At 39.2% G+C, this 18585-nt stretch overlaps 1 protein-coding gene across 1 annotated transcript in view; it reads left to right on the top strand.

Moving 5' to 3' along the window:
• The window catches only part of dnah6 (dynein, axonemal, heavy chain 6), a 57472-nt gene extending 41521 nt beyond the window's left edge, over positions 1-15951 (top strand). The window contains exons 66-82 of the mRNA XM_044346335.1: positions 77-310; positions 2191-2326; positions 2589-2761; positions 3555-3745; positions 3929-4089; positions 4696-4784; positions 6995-7141; positions 7284-7422; positions 10669-10788; positions 10969-11090; positions 11554-11683; positions 11830-11957; positions 12308-12493; positions 13307-13379; positions 14578-14729; positions 15219-15441; positions 15667-15951. Coding sequence (XP_044202270.1) covers positions 77-310; positions 2191-2326; positions 2589-2761; positions 3555-3745; positions 3929-4089; positions 4696-4784; positions 6995-7141; positions 7284-7422; positions 10669-10788; positions 10969-11090; positions 11554-11683; positions 11830-11957; positions 12308-12493; positions 13307-13379; positions 14578-14729; positions 15219-15441; positions 15667-15770 — 2508 coding nt within the window. The 3' untranslated portion in view covers positions 15771-15951. The remainder of the gene's footprint in view (positions 1-76; positions 311-2190; positions 2327-2588; positions 2762-3554; positions 3746-3928; positions 4090-4695; positions 4785-6994; positions 7142-7283; positions 7423-10668; positions 10789-10968; positions 11091-11553; positions 11684-11829; positions 11958-12307; positions 12494-13306; positions 13380-14577; positions 14730-15218; positions 15442-15666) is intronic.
• The last annotated feature ends 2634 nt before the right edge of the window (positions 15952-18585 follow it).

Below are 18585 nucleotides of genomic sequence, written 5' to 3'. Positions count from 1 at the left end.
GAATTTCCACCCTTGCAACATCATTATTTTCTTCCTGTTGAATATCTCTCTTGTTTGTTTCTCTCTCCAACCTCAGCTTTTTAACTCCACCATCGAGACGTCCGAGAAGAGCAGCGTGTTGGAAGAGCGTCTCCAGATCCTGCTGGACCAGATCCTGCTCAATTCCTACATCAACGTGTCTCGCGGCCTCTTTGAGCAGCACAAGCTTATCTACAGCTTCATGTTGTGTGTAGATATCATGAAGCAGCGCGACGAGATCTCAGACACTGAGTGGCAGCACTTCCTAAGAGCAGCTGCTTCCCTGGAAAAGGTGGGGTGGGGAAATTGAATGGGATGTGAAAAAATTGATGTGGACAGATTGCTGGTGTTTTAAAAAGCTATTGTTCATGCATTTTTTTTATTTTTCAATGAGATATTGGTGTATCAGTGGTTAGAAAGAAATGGGCTTTCATAATGTTTAGCCTCTTAGGGGAAAAGGAGAAGAAGAATGACTATATCAGTTTGAATATGTGAAAATGGCCAACTGTCAGTAAGGAGATTTGACCATTGAAGCCAGAACAAATCGTAAGGCATGAGGCTTAATTGCCTGGAGGAATACAGAGATAATGGCCCATTTTTAACTGTTATGAGTGGTAAATGAAAAAAAAACAATGTTTTTTTTCTCCATCTTATTTGGCTCCCAGGTTTTCTTTTATTAGAGGAAAATAGAGAAATTTCTTACAATTGTTGGCTGGAACCTCTTAACTGCAGATAAACAAGATCTCATTTTATTTCCCCATACAAAAATACCCCAAGGTTTTCCTGTAGGCAGTGTCTTCATTCCCCCCCCCCCCTCTCATGTAGAGATTGTTTTGATACAGAAAAAAAAAGTCCTTTGTCACAAAGTGGCAATCATCCTCTCTCTCTCTTGGCTGGCTTGTTGCTGAGGAACTACTGAGACTCATGGGAAAAAACACACACAGTAAGAGAAAGGCAAAAGACTTTGGAGAGGTTAACAAAAGGTGCGATAAGACTGTTTCTCAGTCGTACATGCAGCCTGCATGTAGCATGCTAATGGATGCCTTTCTGGACACCCCTAAAGTCCAAAGGGGCCTTATGAGGTCATGCGGACTCCTTAGAATCCAATTCTCAGAACAGTATCTACTTCTAACTTGCTTATTCCCTTTTCCTTTTACTTTTTCTTTCTCAATAAGTATTCTGATCTTTCCTCTAAAACCCCAGTGGTACGTTGGTTTGGGTAATAAAGAAGGGGAAATGTAGTACAGAGCAACAAGTAAAAGGTCTTTTGAGACTTAGCTCTGGTTTTATTGATGAGTGAAGATTGTTTTGAGACCACAATATAGATCAGTGCCACCCAGGGGTATATTCCTGTGTTCACCCACTATTTGGCTCCCATTTATATGGCATTAGTTAGAGTGGAGGTGCTGCCTGTCAGCCATCGTAATCGTCATGCTAATGGTGTCCTTTCTTTCCTCTCCTTCACCTTCTGTGTTTCTGGTTCCTGTCTCATACATTGCATCTTCAACACATCTATCATCTACGCTTCTCTTGCTAATTTTGAATGAATTTCAAATTTGTCTCATCTCTATGCCTGCCGACATCACCGTCTCTTATCTGTCGCATGTAGGACTACCTGCCTTTGATGTTTTGAATCATCCCCTGTCACGTTTTTATTGACATGCTTTCAATTCCTCTTTACTGTCTGTCTTTTCAAGGTCTGTCCTCCATCTTTTTTTCCCATCTCCTCTCCCCCTTTCTTTACTGTTGTAATCATCTCCCTTTCTTTTTTCTTTTTTTTTAAAAATTAATTTCATGCTCAGGGAAAAGTTACAGAAACAAAGCTCTGCATGTATTCGTTCAAGTACAGGATAAAAAAAGGATTTAAAACAAAATAACAAGATGCTTAAGTAAGTTCACTGCATTTATCCATGTCCTGGAATAAACTCTAATCTCGGGTTACAGATGAACCACACTTCTCATATAGCAGTGGCCCATGGTTATATATACACAACATACATGTACTCTACCTACTCACAACCATACACATGTATACATGCATACCCCTGCCCATGCACATACATACTTGTGCATACGTATGTATACGTTTACACATACATACACACACGCTACATATATAAATATACTAACATATATGTATGTCATCTCCCTTTCTATTTCTTTATCTCCCAGGACTATGCAGAACGGCCAGATGTGCCATGGCTAAGTGATTTTTACTGGCAGACATGTTGTGAGCTGGAGGACACACTGCCCTGCTTCAAGGGCATCTCCAAGGAAATCACCAAAACCTGCATCCACATCGAACTCGGTAACCCAACCCTTGTGTTATTGGTCTGGCTAATCTAGAACGCATTGGCATTATCAGCACGTCATGTTTCTGATAAAAACTTGAATGACCGATGTACATAGAACAACGTCCTTTCTCACTGTCAGGCTTAGTTATTCTAATCATTCATCTACCATTCTTCTACCACACAGTGTACAAATCTATATGTGCACCACCGTGCAAAGGTCTTATAAAATCACTTATAAGGATTTGTGTAGCATTAAATCAGTTGAATCTCCTTCAGGACGTTTTCAGGCATCTATTAATCCAGAGAACTGGGAAGGCTATGTGTCAGAGTTGCCTCCTCTTGGGGAGTCCAAAGAGGAGAAGCAGGAGAGCGGGATCAGAGGCTACTGGAATGAGAGGTTGGGGGCCTTCCAGAAGCTGGTCCTTATCAAGAGCTTCATTGAAGAGAAGGTAAACCTGGATTAAAGCTACAGGAAGATACTTTAATTATCAAAGTTTTGCCATTCTTGTTTGTTTCCAGGTCTACAGGGTCACAAGGGATTTCAGAGGAGATTGATTGTTGTCCATTTCAGCAGATCTTTTATTATTAAAAGAGCACTCCAGCTATATTGTGTTACACTTCCATAAAGTTGGGAGGCTCAGAAGAGAGAAAAGAGAGTTAAAGACTAATTGAAATAGATGCAGCAAAGACAAAGATATCCAGACTTTTAGTCCCTAGTGTGGGTCAAGCGCCAGTGTGCCATTATGCAAAGGTTACTTTTTCATGTTTGACAAAGCTTGTTCCAGAGACACAGAAGACATTAAATAGCTGTTTTCAAAGGATGAGTAGACTTCTTAATGACTCGTAAACTGACTTTGATAAGTGGGATCAGTGGAGTTCCCATTGATTTTATATATAAAAGATTTGGCTAATTACACTTTTTTTTTTTTTTTTATCATGTTGCCCAATGCTCACGTGTCATCTAAATGTGCTTCCTGTGGGTGCTTTAAAGAAAAATCTCCCATCAGCCATGAGCAACACCTTTTGCTATCTACTCCCATGATACCAGACCTGCCAAAGATTGGATCTTAGAAAATAGTCAAATTTTATTTTTATATCTATCCCTCTTACTTACTTTCTTTATATTTATGCTTTCTCTGTCAGACTCTTCTCATGCATAAACTGTGCCACCCTCTGTCATTGCTTCTACCTATCCTCTTTGTTCTATTACTCTATGATTTACTTTCTTTCTTTTCTGTCCAGGTGGTGTTTGCAGCCACAGAGTTTGTGATTGTCTGCCTTGGGAAGCAGTTTGTGGAAAACCCTCCAGCTGACCTGGCCAATCTCTATAACGACATGTCTCCCTCCACCCCACTGGTCTTCATTCTTAGCACAGGATCCGATCCCATGGGTGCCTTCCAGCGCTTTGCGAAAGAGAGAGGTTGTCTCGACAGGTAAAAAAGATACATAGTTGGGCAGTTTGCTGAAGTGGAGCTGAGGATGAATTGTAAAACATGTATTTTTGCAGTAGCATTATTGTACCAAGAGCCAAAACAATAAAACTCGCTTGAAATCCCCCAGCTTGATTTGCAACAGCTTTACCAAAGCACACAGTTCCATCTCTCTGTATGTCTCAGGGTTGAGTCCATCTCATTGGGCCAAGGACAAGGGCCTATAGCAGAGAAGATGATCAAAGAAGCACTGAAGAGTGGGAAATGGGTTTTCTTGCAGAACTGTCATCTGGCTGTCTCCTGGATGTTAGACATGGAGGAGCTCATCAAGACCTTCACTGACCCTGGTACTATAACATGAGAAAAGAAACACGTACATGTAGCTACACACATGATCACACAAGAGCAGACTGATACCATTTTAAAACATGGCCACTTTCCAGTTATGCAATTAAATTAAATTAAATTACTGTACAATTGAAAGAGTATTTCAATTCAAGTTGTAGAATTTTAACACATTGTGTTGGGTACATGATGCATCAAGTGATAAAAACATGGCCTTTACTGGGGAAGAAAGTAACATGGATTTTATCTTAAGTTTCCAAATATAATATAGAGTGTGATACAGTTTTTGCAGTGTCATTGTTGTTGACTCTGCGTGGTCTGCATTTCAAACTTTATAGTACTTTTAGACTGGGACTGTACAAGAAAAACCCTTGGGCTCAAGTTTAGTTCTATGTTTGACAGTGGGACAAATAAATGTGTATAGCCATGTTTACAGGGTTGCCAGAATGACTGGTGTTTTTATGGTGGTTTTCATGTTTTTTTTTGTCCAGCATTTGTATTAGTGAAAAAATACTGAGTATACTGCGTGTTTTTCGAAGAGACATTCATTAAGTTCATTTTTCTTTTGTTTCTTGCTGTGAATAATGTTCCTCTCTTTTCGTGTGCAGACACATCAATCGATGAGAACTTCCGTTTGTTTCTCAGCTCCATGCCTACCAAAGTATTTCCTGTTACAGTGCTCCAGAACTCCGTCAAGGTAATCATATACACACACAGACACACGCACGCCCTGTGCCACTATAATCTCACTTCAATTCAGTTCATTTGAAGATTGACAGTCAAAGATTGCTCTACAGGACTAATGTTCCCTGAATAAAGGGAATTGCTGCATTCTCTCACAATGTGCAAAGTTCAGCTTTGAACAAATCTGCATTCCCATCAGTAAGCACTCTACAGTCACACATGGCCCTTTATTATTATTCTTCATGAAGAGTATTCATTGAAATTTATGGAATTCATGGAAGGCAACTTTTCTGTATGTTCATAATGAGTATAACTTAGACTGAACTTGGACTTGTGGAAAACTTACAGATGATACCGTACATATAGCATCTGTCTAAAAGACTATTAATACTTCAGTATTGTTCTGTATCCTAGAGATAGTAAAATGTAGAAAGCTCATTAATTACAAAGCAGAACCTGATGGTAGCGCGCTGTGTACTAGATAATGGCACAATAGATGTGTCTGCCGGGGTGAGGGAGTCTGATTGTACCATGCAAGCAAAAAGGCGAAATGGATGTGATTTACATTATTTTTATTGGGAAATTAGGTGACATTTTGCATGCTTTGTAATAAGCTGAACAAAAGGCAGAGTTTTTTCTTAAAAGTAAAAGAGAACACTGTTTCAATAGTCAGTAATGCCAGGTTGTGCAGTAATAAAATGAGCCTAAAAGGAAAGGAATGTTTTATTTTATTTAGTCTTGCATGGTTTTAATTCCATGAGCTATGTAAGTAAAACTGACTTTTTCTCAAATGTCATCTATTAAAAGATCTGTAAATTAATCAGTTATACACTCTTCTTATAACTTGCCTATTCATTTGCCACTGAATGTATTCAGTGATGCACATTAGGATTGACGAAGAGGTAAACAGTAGTTAAACAGCTGCTAAAAAATTGATGAACTCACTTAAATTGTTAATAGTGGATGTCAGGCAATTATCAGGGAGGTGAAATATGGGATCTGTGTATACTAAACAACATCTGGGACTTGGACAAACCACAGCATCAGATGAACTTGAAATGAACGAACAAGAATGATAAGGGGCATATTTGGTCAGTCCTAATTTTAACACTACTAAGTTTTGGACTAAAGATCATTCACAAATCATGTTAGCGTATTATTTGGTAACACCAGCTCTTAATTCTGTGAAAAGGGGTAGTTGAGAGAACTTCTATGTCCTTGGACCAATTCACAAACAGTTCTTAAAGTGACTGATGTTCCCATTCTGACATTTAAGTGTATAAACATTTGTGGAAGATTTAATGACGTCGAGCTTTGAACATTATCTTACTTGATATACATATAAGAATATTTCAATGTACAGCAAGTCCTCCGCATTCTAGTAACTGAATATCTGCGCTCTTTGTTCACTGGAAAAGTGAGCTATGAAGACTGTGAAAGATTTCAGTCATCTGGGAGGGAGACTTACAGGATAAATCAAATCCTTGCTAGACCTTGTATTGTCCATATAATACATGATTTTCAACAGCTACAAAAAATAAAGCCGGCTTCATGGCCATCATTCAACTATCTAGTATAGCTGCTGTTATGGATGAGACACCTGATGTCATTGGCAGCAAAAAGTTCAACCCCCTGTTACTCTGTTACTAAGAATTTTCCCCATTTTTTAATAAAAATTCAGCAGGTTCATAAATGAGTTTTGATGAGAAACTCTTAGATACAGTACAGCATGTCTATATCAAAGCTCCTGGTGGTTAGAATAATATACATTGTGAATACAGCCTTAGGTATGTTGGATCTGCAGGGAAAGAAATTGTATTTGGGTCTAATCTGTCTTGATGTTCTTGCCAGGGAGACCATTGGTGTTTGCTATACTTTTACATGCACACAAACAGTGTTAAACAAGTTTTTTTATACAATAATATATGACTTCTCTCCTTTTGGTGGATGCTGCTGGGAAATATTGATTTTTACTAGCGGTTATTTGCTTATTTAACTCATTTTGCATCCCTCACAAATGCTGGTAGATACTCTCTATTATTGGGAACAGAAACTTTCCCAGAATACATTGTCTGTTTCAACTATGTCATCTTTGATATTATCGATTAAATATGCTGTTTTGAAACCTTAACTGTCCCCTCGCTCATTAACAGCAGCTACAGCTACAGTGTCCTCTCAACAGCAGCCATCAAGCCCAATGTGCTTGTGTGTTGTTGTTGCCAGGTGACTAATGAGCCTCCTAAAGGCCTGCGGGCCAACATGCGACGAGCCTTCACAGAGATCTCCAGCAATTTCTTTGAAGACCACGTTTTGGGACGTCAGTGGAGGAAGATTGTCTTTGGAATCTGCTTCTTCCACGCAATCATCCAGGTTACACACTGTCTCGGAACCTCACACACACTTTATCATTACTGCATTGTGTGCCTGGATATATTCCACTTTTGTATGTGTTTGGTATGTGCCTGTCCTTCTACGCACATTCTTATTTGTGTCTTATCTTTATTTGTATTAGGAGCGAAAGAAGTTTGGTCCTCTGGGCTGGAACATCCGCTATGAGTTCAATGACAGTGACAGGGAATGTGCTCTGCTCAACCTCAACCTCTACTGCAAAGACGGCACTATCCCTTGGGATGCTCTTATCTACATCACTGGTAGGGAAACCTACACAGCATGTCAGGTGTATCTAAATGTGTAGATGTACCGCATGAGCTGATACGTTTGGGGTTGTGTGTGTGTGTGTGTGGTAGGTTTTTTATAGTGTTCTGCACCAATCACATTTTCTGTGTATAATACGCATATTAATTTGGGTCTGAAAATACATTTATCTCAAATTAGTAGATAAAGAAAGCTTTCAAAATTGCCACTTTTGCAAAAAAAATTACAAAAATACAACGGTACAGCGCAATGTGCAAAGCATAACGTATAACGTCAGCCCGTTAAGCTTTAAATACAACAGGAGATATGCATGGAGACAGCCTCTTTTATTACTAAAGCTGGCATGTTTGTTGTGTTGCCAGTGTGTGGCACAGACAGCACGCTATTGTTTTGTCAACAGCACACACATTTTGAGCATCATGCAAAACGAGGGAAGCAAAATGTTTGCTGATTTCACAAAGGAGGACGGTTCTGTAACACAATTTCACTCTGTTCTGCAGCTGTGATCCCGTGTTTGTTCAGCTCTCACTCAATGAGCTTTCCCCGCTCTCTTGCTCTTGACTGTGTGTTTATAGAAATAGCATGAAAAGAGCAGATGTTCCCATGCACACCAAAGCTCTTTTGTTCTATGTCAAATACTGCAAATAAAGATATCAAATCATTATAGAAGTAAAGTAATGAGCTATGAAATGGTTTGACAAATCACAGTATGCATCACAGGATACTGTACATATATATATACATATATCTACTCCATTTATATTAATCAGGGTAGATTAAATAGTTGAAGCAATTTGCAGTAACCCAAATTACAGCCTCCGAAATTTCTTGAAACATCAAATATTAACTGAAAACTTTTAAAATGTAGTTTTATTTTTGTCATTATATCCTAGGTACACGTATGGCAAATTAAAATTTAATTTGATTTAATTATGTCAATTTAATATTGATTTCCCTGGACTTCTATGACATCTTCCAAATTATTATAAAGAAGCAAAGGGATCCCTGTCTTTTACAATACTCATCATATCTCTAAAGTTCATTTGTTTCCCTAATCTGGTTTTCAATTACACCTCCAAATGATTATGTGTTGTGTTCAGTCTCAGTGGAGCGCACCACTCCACCATCAAATTGATGTCTCTCATTGTTGTTATCACACTACTGTGTTATTAGTTTAATTCTAACAGTGCTTGTGTGCCAGGGCTACACACTCTTTGAGGGGAAGTATTTGGGCTCAAACCAAGCATGATATTGCCTTTCCTCTTTTAGACGGAGCAGTTCCTCTCTTCTGGTGCAAAAAAAAGGCTCCGCCAGCTTTACCACGCCTGCAGCTTACTAAAGGCTTCAGCAGAGATTTGTCTGATTATTCGCTCCCATCCTTACATAACTGTGTCTTTGCAGAAAGTATGGATTTTAAGGTTTTCACTGTTAAAAGTTAAATATAATTTCTAAAAATGAATGTTGCTTTTTGCTCTTTGATAATATGTACCATCCATGTCTCTCTTTGCAGTTCTTTGCTCTTCATGGTGCATCTTCATGCTTATTGCCTGAAGTGTTTGCCCCCCTGTGCTGTGTATTATTTCATGAGAAGTCAAAGAGCTGGAAAAGCTACTGCTGACATTTAAAACCAGCTTTTGGTCTATAAGGAGGCCCATAAGAATGTATGACTGCAATCATAATATTATTTATATCTTTTCACATCACTGTGTAAGTGAAGAGGAAAAACATTGTTATTGTAGTTGTGTCTTTAAACTGTCTCTTGGCCATGAAACATGCACAGATAGGCAGCTGTTTGTTTTAATGTCATTTACAGAATTCTTTTATCCTTGTCTGCTTTGTCAGCTAAATGTTTGCACTTGTGGAGTCCAGTGCCGTTGCTCCCCCGCTCTCTCTTTCTCACCCCTTTGTGACATAAAAAGATGTCACAAATTTCTCTTGTCTTTATGTCTTTTTGATCGTTCTTAACAAGCTCAGATGGGCACAGGAGCTGTGTCCTTTTGAATACCTTGGTTTCCACATTAGAAGCACAATGAAGCCTCATCCAATAACTCTATCAACCCATTCAAATGTCTGGAATGACTTAAATCTTTAAACAGATTCATAATTACCTTTATCAGTTCAAATGATGTTTGAACATGCAAGTTTTTAGTTCTCATTAGCATTTTATTTACAATAAATAATCATCCAGGCTTTTCATTCATGCATGTTTGCTTCTTTAAAACTGCTTCCTGAATTCCTGTGGTGACTGTACAGATGATGTTTCCTTAGCCTTGGGTTAGATACTGGTAAACATAAAAGGTCATCAGGATGAATGACAAAGTGCAGTGTGAACAGGCCCTGCTGAGAAAGAGGGAGGAGAAGGAGGAGGACATATCAAACAAAGGAAACAATACACTTGGCAGCCTTGAGGAAAATACACTACAATATGTGTACTATAAGATGTATTATGATCAATTCCTGTGACATGGTTTACTTGATATCCATTCATCCACATTCAAATGTCATTAAAGGCCCCATGAACCGGAAGTTAGAGCATCTTCAACTTCTGTACTGTGACATTTTTTCCCAGTGAAACAGAATATTTGAGCAGTGTACAATTACAAGAGGGATTTAAATCAAATCCTTTGCATTTGATTGGTGGGGCTTAGAGTTAAGCGCGATACGGAGCTGCATAGAGAAACGGAGCTACAGAGGACTGTTGGCTCCACACACATCGAAACCTGTTGTAGATCAGGAGGAGGACGAGGGAGAGATGAATGAATTAGACCTCAGGCACATTGTTTCGGGAATGAAGAAGTTTTTGCCCGCTGATATCCAAACATACATCTTTTCCTATCTCTCTCCATATTGCTCTATTAGCTACTACGAACCACAAACCGTGAAGTAAACGCCCCCTGAGTGCAGGATGAGTCATCAAGCATTTGAAACCGTTTTACAGGAAGAGAAAAGACAGGGATTTTGATGTAAAAATACTCTGATACTGATTTTTTTGACATATATTTGGCATATAACAAGAGATAAATGAACAATTAACACAGGAACACAGGGTTAAAACTGGAAAGATGTATTTTCCATTTAATGGGGCCTTTTACATTTAATGTTTCATTTGAAATGTGACAAACAGCGTTTTGCTATGATGATTTAATATGAAATATTTTGGTGTGGGACTCCAGTCACTGACCAAAATTGGCACTAAAGCAGTTACTAAGCAACACTAATATCATTATGTGTTCTGTCTCCAGGTGAGATCACATATGGAGGCAGAGTGACAGATGCCTGGGACCAGCGCTGCCTCAGGACTATCCTCAAAGGCTTCTTCTCACCTCAAACCCTGGAGCCTGACTACACCTACTCCTGCTCAGGTACTGTTCAATTTCCAGCTTCCTCTCTCTAGGACATGGACAACATAACAGGAACACTTAACATAATAAAATTCAGCACAGTAGACATTTATTGGTGTGTGTGTCTGCAAAGGTCCATGTGTCTCAGTGAATGCACACATATATTTTCTTTGGCTTAATGGTTTCTCCCCTGTGTATAAGGCATCTACTATGCCCCAGAGACAGACAAACTAGAGCAGTATAAGAAGTACATTGAGAGTCTTCCAATCATTGATGATCCTGAGGTGTTTGGCATGCACGACAACGCCAACCTGGCCTTCCAGGTGAGGAACAATACTGAAATAAAAATGTGTTATCTTGCAGGAAAAATAAAAACAAAAACAAACAGATGAATACTCTGCATCTGTCTGTCAAAACAAGCTTTAACACAATTATCTCCTCTGTTCCTTCTATGGTAATGTTTCAATTTGAAAGGAAATTTGCATGAAAGTTATCATTCTTCTTGTTTTTGTTGCTCTGTTTTAAATTTGCCAAACATTTACCAGCTATACAATAATGTACTGGATTTAGCAGAAGGGTGATGTGTTGAATATATCATTTTGCAACCAGTATAAGTAATTCTTAATGGGCCTATTCATGATTTAATCCGGAGCTGCTACTGTAAAGTTTATGGACAACATTTCTATTCTTAAAGCATTAGAGTGCAACTGTAAAATATCAATAAATGGAAGCTTAAGTATGTGTGTGCTTACTTGTGTGAGTATATATATGTGTTTGCCTCCACAGCGCCAAGAAACTGTGACTCTAATCAACACCATACTGGATGTTAATCCTCGCTCTTCAGCCCATCATGGAGCAAAAAGTAATGATGACATAGTCTGCGAGCTTGCTGAATCAATACTAGCCAAGCTACCCGGTATGTAAACGCACTCACACACACATGCAGACCATTATTGTCATTGTCGAGAACATGAATCATCATAAAAACTTCCACTCAATATCTAACGCTGTGTCTGTGCATGTCTCCCTGCTTGTCTCCTTGTCTACACTGTGTGTGTGCAGAGCGTCTGGACATGGATGAGGCGGTTGAAACTCTTTTTGTGCGAGACGAAAACGGTCGCCTTAACTCCCTGACAACCGTGTTGGGCCAGGAAGTAGACCGATTCAACAACCTGCTTAGAGTGCTCAGGGTGACACACATTGCACCCATGGACACACACACACACACACCATTCCACTGGACTTGTGTTGCTAGGAAACAGCTTTGGTCAAAATTTTTAAATATATTTTTATTGATTTTAGTAAAGTCTGCAAGAAGAAACAAAGTTGGAATGTTGGAAACTATAAAATGATCTTAAGTTGTGCGAAGATGTGGGCATTTCTATTTCTTTCACTAATAATACATCAAAAATGTAAACAATAAGTGTAACAATAAGAGCTCTTTTTTGAAGTTTTAAATGGATAAATGATGGCTTTTAGAGATTTTTACGGTTCTTTCTGCCACCTCACTGAAACATGTGATTCTCTTGGTGTTTCCCAGATGTCTCTCACCACTCTGCAAAAGGCCATAGCAGGTCTGGTGGTGATGTCAGAGGAGATGGATCGCATCTACACAAGCTTTCTGAAAAACCAGGTTCCCACTCACTGGGCAAACTCTGCCTACCCTTCTCTCAAAACCCTGGCTTCCTGGGTCAGAGACCTGGTCCTCAGAACCTCCTTTATCCAGGTTTGGAAGAGAAAACAGATACAAACACAAGTGTGCACATTTGATTTGTGTTAAATATAGATTTGCTAACTCATTTGCTAACTAATTTAGGTCAATAAAGCACGCTAAAATGATTACATGTTAATCAGAGAGGATTAAATAAACCCAAGACAATGTGATACATCCTCACACACACTGAAATGAAAGAAAAGTATGACTGTGCATTCTGGTTTGATTGTGTTTGTGTATGTGCATGCTTGCCTGTTTGTGTGTGTGATTGTGTGTGTGTGTGTGTGTGTTTTCTCATTAAGTTGGAAAACACTAATGACACATGAACATTCTGGGCTCTTCCTTGAGGCACAGACTCTGTCTCCCTCTCTCTCTCTCTCTGTCTTCCCATGCACGCTCTTTCAACGTTTGGTTCATCTCCCTTGACTTAAGCTGTTCTTCCATAAGACTGGTCTGAACATGTGTGTTGCAAAATCGCTAAAATTCTCTCTCTCTTTCTCTCTCTGTCTCTCTATCTCTCACACACGCACACACACAAAAACACAAACACAAAGGACACAAACGGGAGAATCGCATTAGTTCATAAAGTGATGGCTAGCCGCTGAGTCAGACTGCACATGTTCAGTACCTTAGTAGAGAGAATCCACCTCACTGTGCCAGTACAAGTTGAGTCACTGAGTCACTTTCAGGTCCCATAAGTAAGCGGATGCCTCTAATGCACTGTGGCTTGTTAAACACTGAACACAACACATTTAAAAAAAGTTGAGTTATTTAATGATACACATTTAATTGCATCCCTCCTTCTCTGTTGTCCTGTCTCGCCAGACTTGGATCACACGTGGCCAGCCCAAATCTTTTTGGATCTCAGGATTCTTCTTCCCTCAAGGCTTTCTTACTGGTAAAACACTGCAGCACTATAAAGTTGTGTCTTCAATGTTTTTAATGAACCATAGCAGTAAAGCAAGTTACAAAGCTGTTAGAATATACTTCAGAATTATAATGATCACTATTATTTATATAGTATAATTATTGTATGGAGCAGTGATTCACAACCTGGGTCTCTGGACCCCCACAAGGGGTCGCTGGATTAATCTAAGGGAGGATGATTGAGCAGGAAAGGAAAACAGAAAAAACATTTGTTGTTTTCTCAAGCTTTCCACTAATTTTAGCTTTATTTATTGTGAATTACTAGATGTTATCTCCTCAAGTCTCTAAAAGTCTTCTTTCATTTAACTGGTAGACAGTGCAACATGTGAGGTGGGGTCTCAGGTAAACTTGAAGGGGTCACAAGTCCTAAAGATTGGGAACTGTCATGGAAATTTCTGCATGACATACTCAAGAACACACAAAGACACAAGAGAGCATTAAACATAGTTACTTGTTGAAGCAGTTGTAGACACTGTACAATCCTTCACACAATCAGTAACAATTATACAAATGTCCAAGTACAAAAACACAAAACAAAAATACAGTTACCTCGTATTTTTGGAGAGAAAACATGTTGTTCAGCCAGCTCTTTCTCTAAAGATAGCGAACACAAACCAGACAGCAAGCAAAGTTAAAAACTTACAAACAAATATGGTCACACAGAGACCTAATGGTCAGTGACTTCAAACAAGGACATCCTTCAAATTTAGCTCATTTAGGTAGCTTGTGATCCACACAGTTTCTAAGACAATAGGCTTAAGGCAAATATATCTCTAGCTAACCCCAGAGGTCAGCAAACAACCCTCAGATAGAAACAAGTTCAAGAGTTCAAAAAGTCTAGGAAAAGGATTTCCTATACAACAGTGTCGCAGTGACATTACATCACATTGAACTGAGAACGAACATTGACCCCTTAGTTTGAAAACAACATTTGTAACATATAATATGTACAAGAAATACATCAAATGATAACCACTATTTAAGGCTCTCTCAGTGGTATAGACTACATAAAAATAATGTGAATAGTTCTTAACTGCTTAAGAATCTCCTCAGTTCCTAAGGGGATCTTGAGATCAACAATGCATTGCCACCATTTAAATGCTTTAGATCTTGTAATACAACATGATGAACTGTGTTGTTGATGTTCTCCTCTGCCCGCTGGCATGTAGGGGTACTGCAGAATCATGCCAGGCATTACAATTTGCCCATTGATGAGCTCAACTTCCGCTTCAACATGGTGCCTGTGTACAGGGACCAGGTAGCAGTGTGTGAGGCTCTACGCACTCTGACCAACAACGATAAATTGGACATGGACGAGGAGGTATGAACATAATTGGCTGAGATCAGAGGCAACAGATGTTTATCGAGGTTTTAAGTTTGGCCAACTCTTAAAGTTCACTCATCTCAAATTCTTTCTGCAGACTTTACAATTCCTGTTATCCATGTCTCTCAACGCACCATTTCACTCAAATTAGTTTTTCTCCCTCTGAGCTTCCTTGCCCTTTCTGTAAAAAAATACAGCTAATTAACAATGCAGATTGTTTACGTACGTCTGCAGAGATTTAGCACAGTCTTGTGTATGTATTTGCAGGACTCGGATGGGTTCAACCACCTGCCCGTCATTAAGTGCATGCATTAACTTTACCCAGTGATTCAGTGTGTGTTCTTTTCTGAATCAAGAGATAATGATGGGTTCAAAAGCAAGGATGATTACTGTGTGCTTAAGGTGTGCCAATAAAAAAGAATCTCAAACTGTGATTCCTTGATTATGTTTCTTTAACTCACCATTGTTCATTTGTGGATACAACAGTTACCAGAGCCAGAGGACGGTGTGCTCGTGCATGGCATGTTCATGGATGCCAGTCGGTGGGACGATGACAACATGGTGATTGAGGATGCGTTACCTCGAGTGATGAACGCCATGCTGCCAGTGGTGCACTTTGAGCCACAGCAGAACTATGTGCCTGAGCCAGAACTTTACCACGCTCCTCTGTATAAGACCTCAGCCAGAGCCGGGACTCTATCCACCACTGGTACATACTGGGTCCATACAGGGTCCCTCACTCACATACAGCTTTAGGCATTTATCTGACACATTTTACTCTGAACATTGTTTGGTTCGAGGGTACTTTAGTATGAAATTATACCTTGATAGACAGATTGTTGTGAGTAGTCTTTGAAGGGACCTCTAAACAATGTAATGGATAGTCAGTTTGATTTAGATTTTTCCTCACGCTTCATTTTCTGTCTCCCTCTAGGTCACTCAACCAATTTTGTTGTGACAGTAATGCTTCCATCCAAGCGACCCAGCGACTATTGGATATCCAAAGCCTCGGCTCTGCTGTGCCAGTTGGATGACTAAGTTTTATTATGCAAGGACAAAAAGAGAATTTTAAATGTGACTAACATATACCACTATGCACTATCCTGAATTAACATCTGAGCTTTTGTAGAATTATTTATAAAGATTTTTACAAAGACATGACTTATGCTGAAAGTGCACTTCACTTCACATACAGTGTAATAAACAAAATTCTCAGCTAGCCCTGACTGATCTATCTGCTTCCTTCCGAGGAGATTAATATAAGTTATACGCAACAACAAAGTCGTATCCTGCTGACACTTGATGAGAGCAGGGCAGTGCTATACATCCAGATCTTTGAAGATGAGGCATTCTGTCTCCACGGTGTAAACACCATATACTAGACTCCCGTACTGGAGGGCTCCAATTCATGCTGTGCGGTAAGTCATTGGATGAATGTGCTTACTGAAATTTACGGTACACATCTAGCCTCAGGGAGAGAAAAGACGTAGGGATGGACGGCAGAATAGATACAGTAGATGGATGAACACAGATGGGAGGACAGACACATAGATGTTAATGGTTCACAAACAGAAAAGAAAAAAAAAAACAGGGTAGCTAAGAGGGATGAGTTGAGACGGGAGAAGGACTGATGATCATCAAATGATGAAATTTTTCCGCCACAACCCCCACACACATCAGCAGCCTATTTGTGTCACTTAGGGCATGCCGTGCAAACACATAAAATATGGCTCTACAAACACATTAAGTACACCCACTGCAGTAGTGGGGCAGGGTGCCGACACACTCAATCTCTGTCTCTGTCACACACTCTGCCTCCTCCACACCTTACTGCTCCGGTAACTGCAAGCAGGAACTGGCATATATAAACATTTTTTAACACGAACATGAGGAAGAGCAGCTCAAAAAACAACCACAGTAGCTCAGGGCACTGCAGAGGAATAAAGGAGACTTACTCAAATAACATTTTACACCAATGACAGGACACTATTTTACAATTGCTTTGGCTCAGTTTTCTCAACAGCGTGATGTGATGTGTCACAGCGTATTAATTATGTGATGTATTGCCTAATTTGTAAGTTGTATGTCACACAGTACATTTATCAGAGCATAACGTATGTTTATCACTTAAGTTAAATAAATAAAATAGTCATTAGTCAAATAATGCTGTCAAACAGTAATTTATCCTCATCAAAGCAAAGTAGGCAATATTAATTTCTTCAGAATTATACAAATTGGAAAGGAAAAAAATATGCAATTTATACAGACGTCAGTATTAAAAATGATAAAGAGTAAGAATGAATTTTTAAAACTTTAATTTTAGTTATTAAAAGTGCTGTATTTCTGTAAAGATAGATAATGATGTCCAGAGTCTGATTTTACACTGCAGTAAATCCTACATTACACCCATACAAGGCAAAATGTTGATAGTGATTGTACATCACTGTATCGGTTTATTTTTTTCTGTTCTGTACCTACCACAAAGTTTGTTTTACTTAAGGCACCAAACTTAAGATATTTCAGTCACTAAGTTCAATCATCTAAAACACAGTAAGCTACAGTAATATTGTGCTGTTGGAACATTATTGTAAACTACAGTTTACACTACTATAACAGACGCTCAATACGTTGCAACAAGTGATCTAGTGTTTTGCACTCTGTATATAAGGAAAGTAAAGATAGGTTCACATTTTTTCAAGTCTGTCTTCATACAATATTCTTATGCCCATATGAAAAGTAAAAACGTTATTGGTTGCTTTAATCATTCCCTCTCTCCATACTGGCTGTGAAGAGATCCCCTCCTAATGTTATATTGTAGCAATGTATGAGATGCAGACAAAATCCATAGTCCTCATTCGGTTAAAAAAACATCACAAAGTTGAACCAAAATCAATGTGAGGCTTCAGCAGTCTGAGTTAGTGAGCACTGAAGTTGCAGTCTGTTTAGTACAAAATTCACTCTTTTTATTACTGTGCCTCCCCTGCGGCTCAGGAAGCACAGTCTGGGATAATGGAGAGTGTGAATTTTGTCAAGTCAGATCTAGACTAGACATAGTGAGGTTTTTCTTACCTCCTCTCATTCTGTCCCTCACTGTTCCACATGCACAGGCTGCTATGCACTTTAGTTATTGCTAGACTAACATACTGTCTGACTATATTCGTGACGGTTGGGGAGCTCTAGCAGAGGCAGATGCGTTACATGTCATGCAAAGCCTCCCCTAAAGCTGTAAATGGTGATGAGTTGTCTGGCTTTGTGGGGGCTTTTAAGTACACCTCATCAGGACATGTCCGTTCAGAGGTGAAACCTTTCATTTTATTAATGTCACCTTCATGCAGATTAAGAGACATTTTTTATTTGCTTGACCTGAAAGCAAGTTTCTGCACGTATAAAATTGATTTCTCTCATCTTTTCCTTGCATTTGGAAAACACGGTGATCCAGTTCAATTCATTTGAGTTTTAATTTTGTGCAGTGTTAGTCCAACTAGTTCATACACAGTGACTGCACAAATGACTTCAAACATGCTTGATTTTTTGCAGCTCTTGTGTCACCAACAGCGACATCCATTGACCTCCTAACCTCTTTTATTAACCTACTTTCTTCTGATCAATCCTTTTATGAGCGAAGATTATGCTCTATGAATAACTGTGAATGTACTGTACTGTTATTAGGATAGGAGTCATAATGAAGAGGGGAGGCGGGAGGATTGAGGGAGTAAATGGGATTATATGCCCCAGTCACTCTGAAACCAGATTAACAATGTTTTATCGTACCCGCGCACACACACACACACACACACACACACACACCTCCATCTCCGTGGATTAAGTCAGAGGGAAGAGGACATGGATGATG

The sequence above is a fragment of the Thunnus albacares genome, chromosome 3 (genome assembly GCF_914725855.1).
Source record: "Thunnus albacares chromosome 3, fThuAlb1.1, whole genome shotgun sequence".
NCBI lineage: Eukaryota > Metazoa > Chordata > Actinopteri > Scombriformes > Scombridae > Thunnus > Thunnus albacares.
Note: the sequence above shows the minus strand (reverse complement) of the source record. Positions and strands in the feature narration are given on the sequence as shown.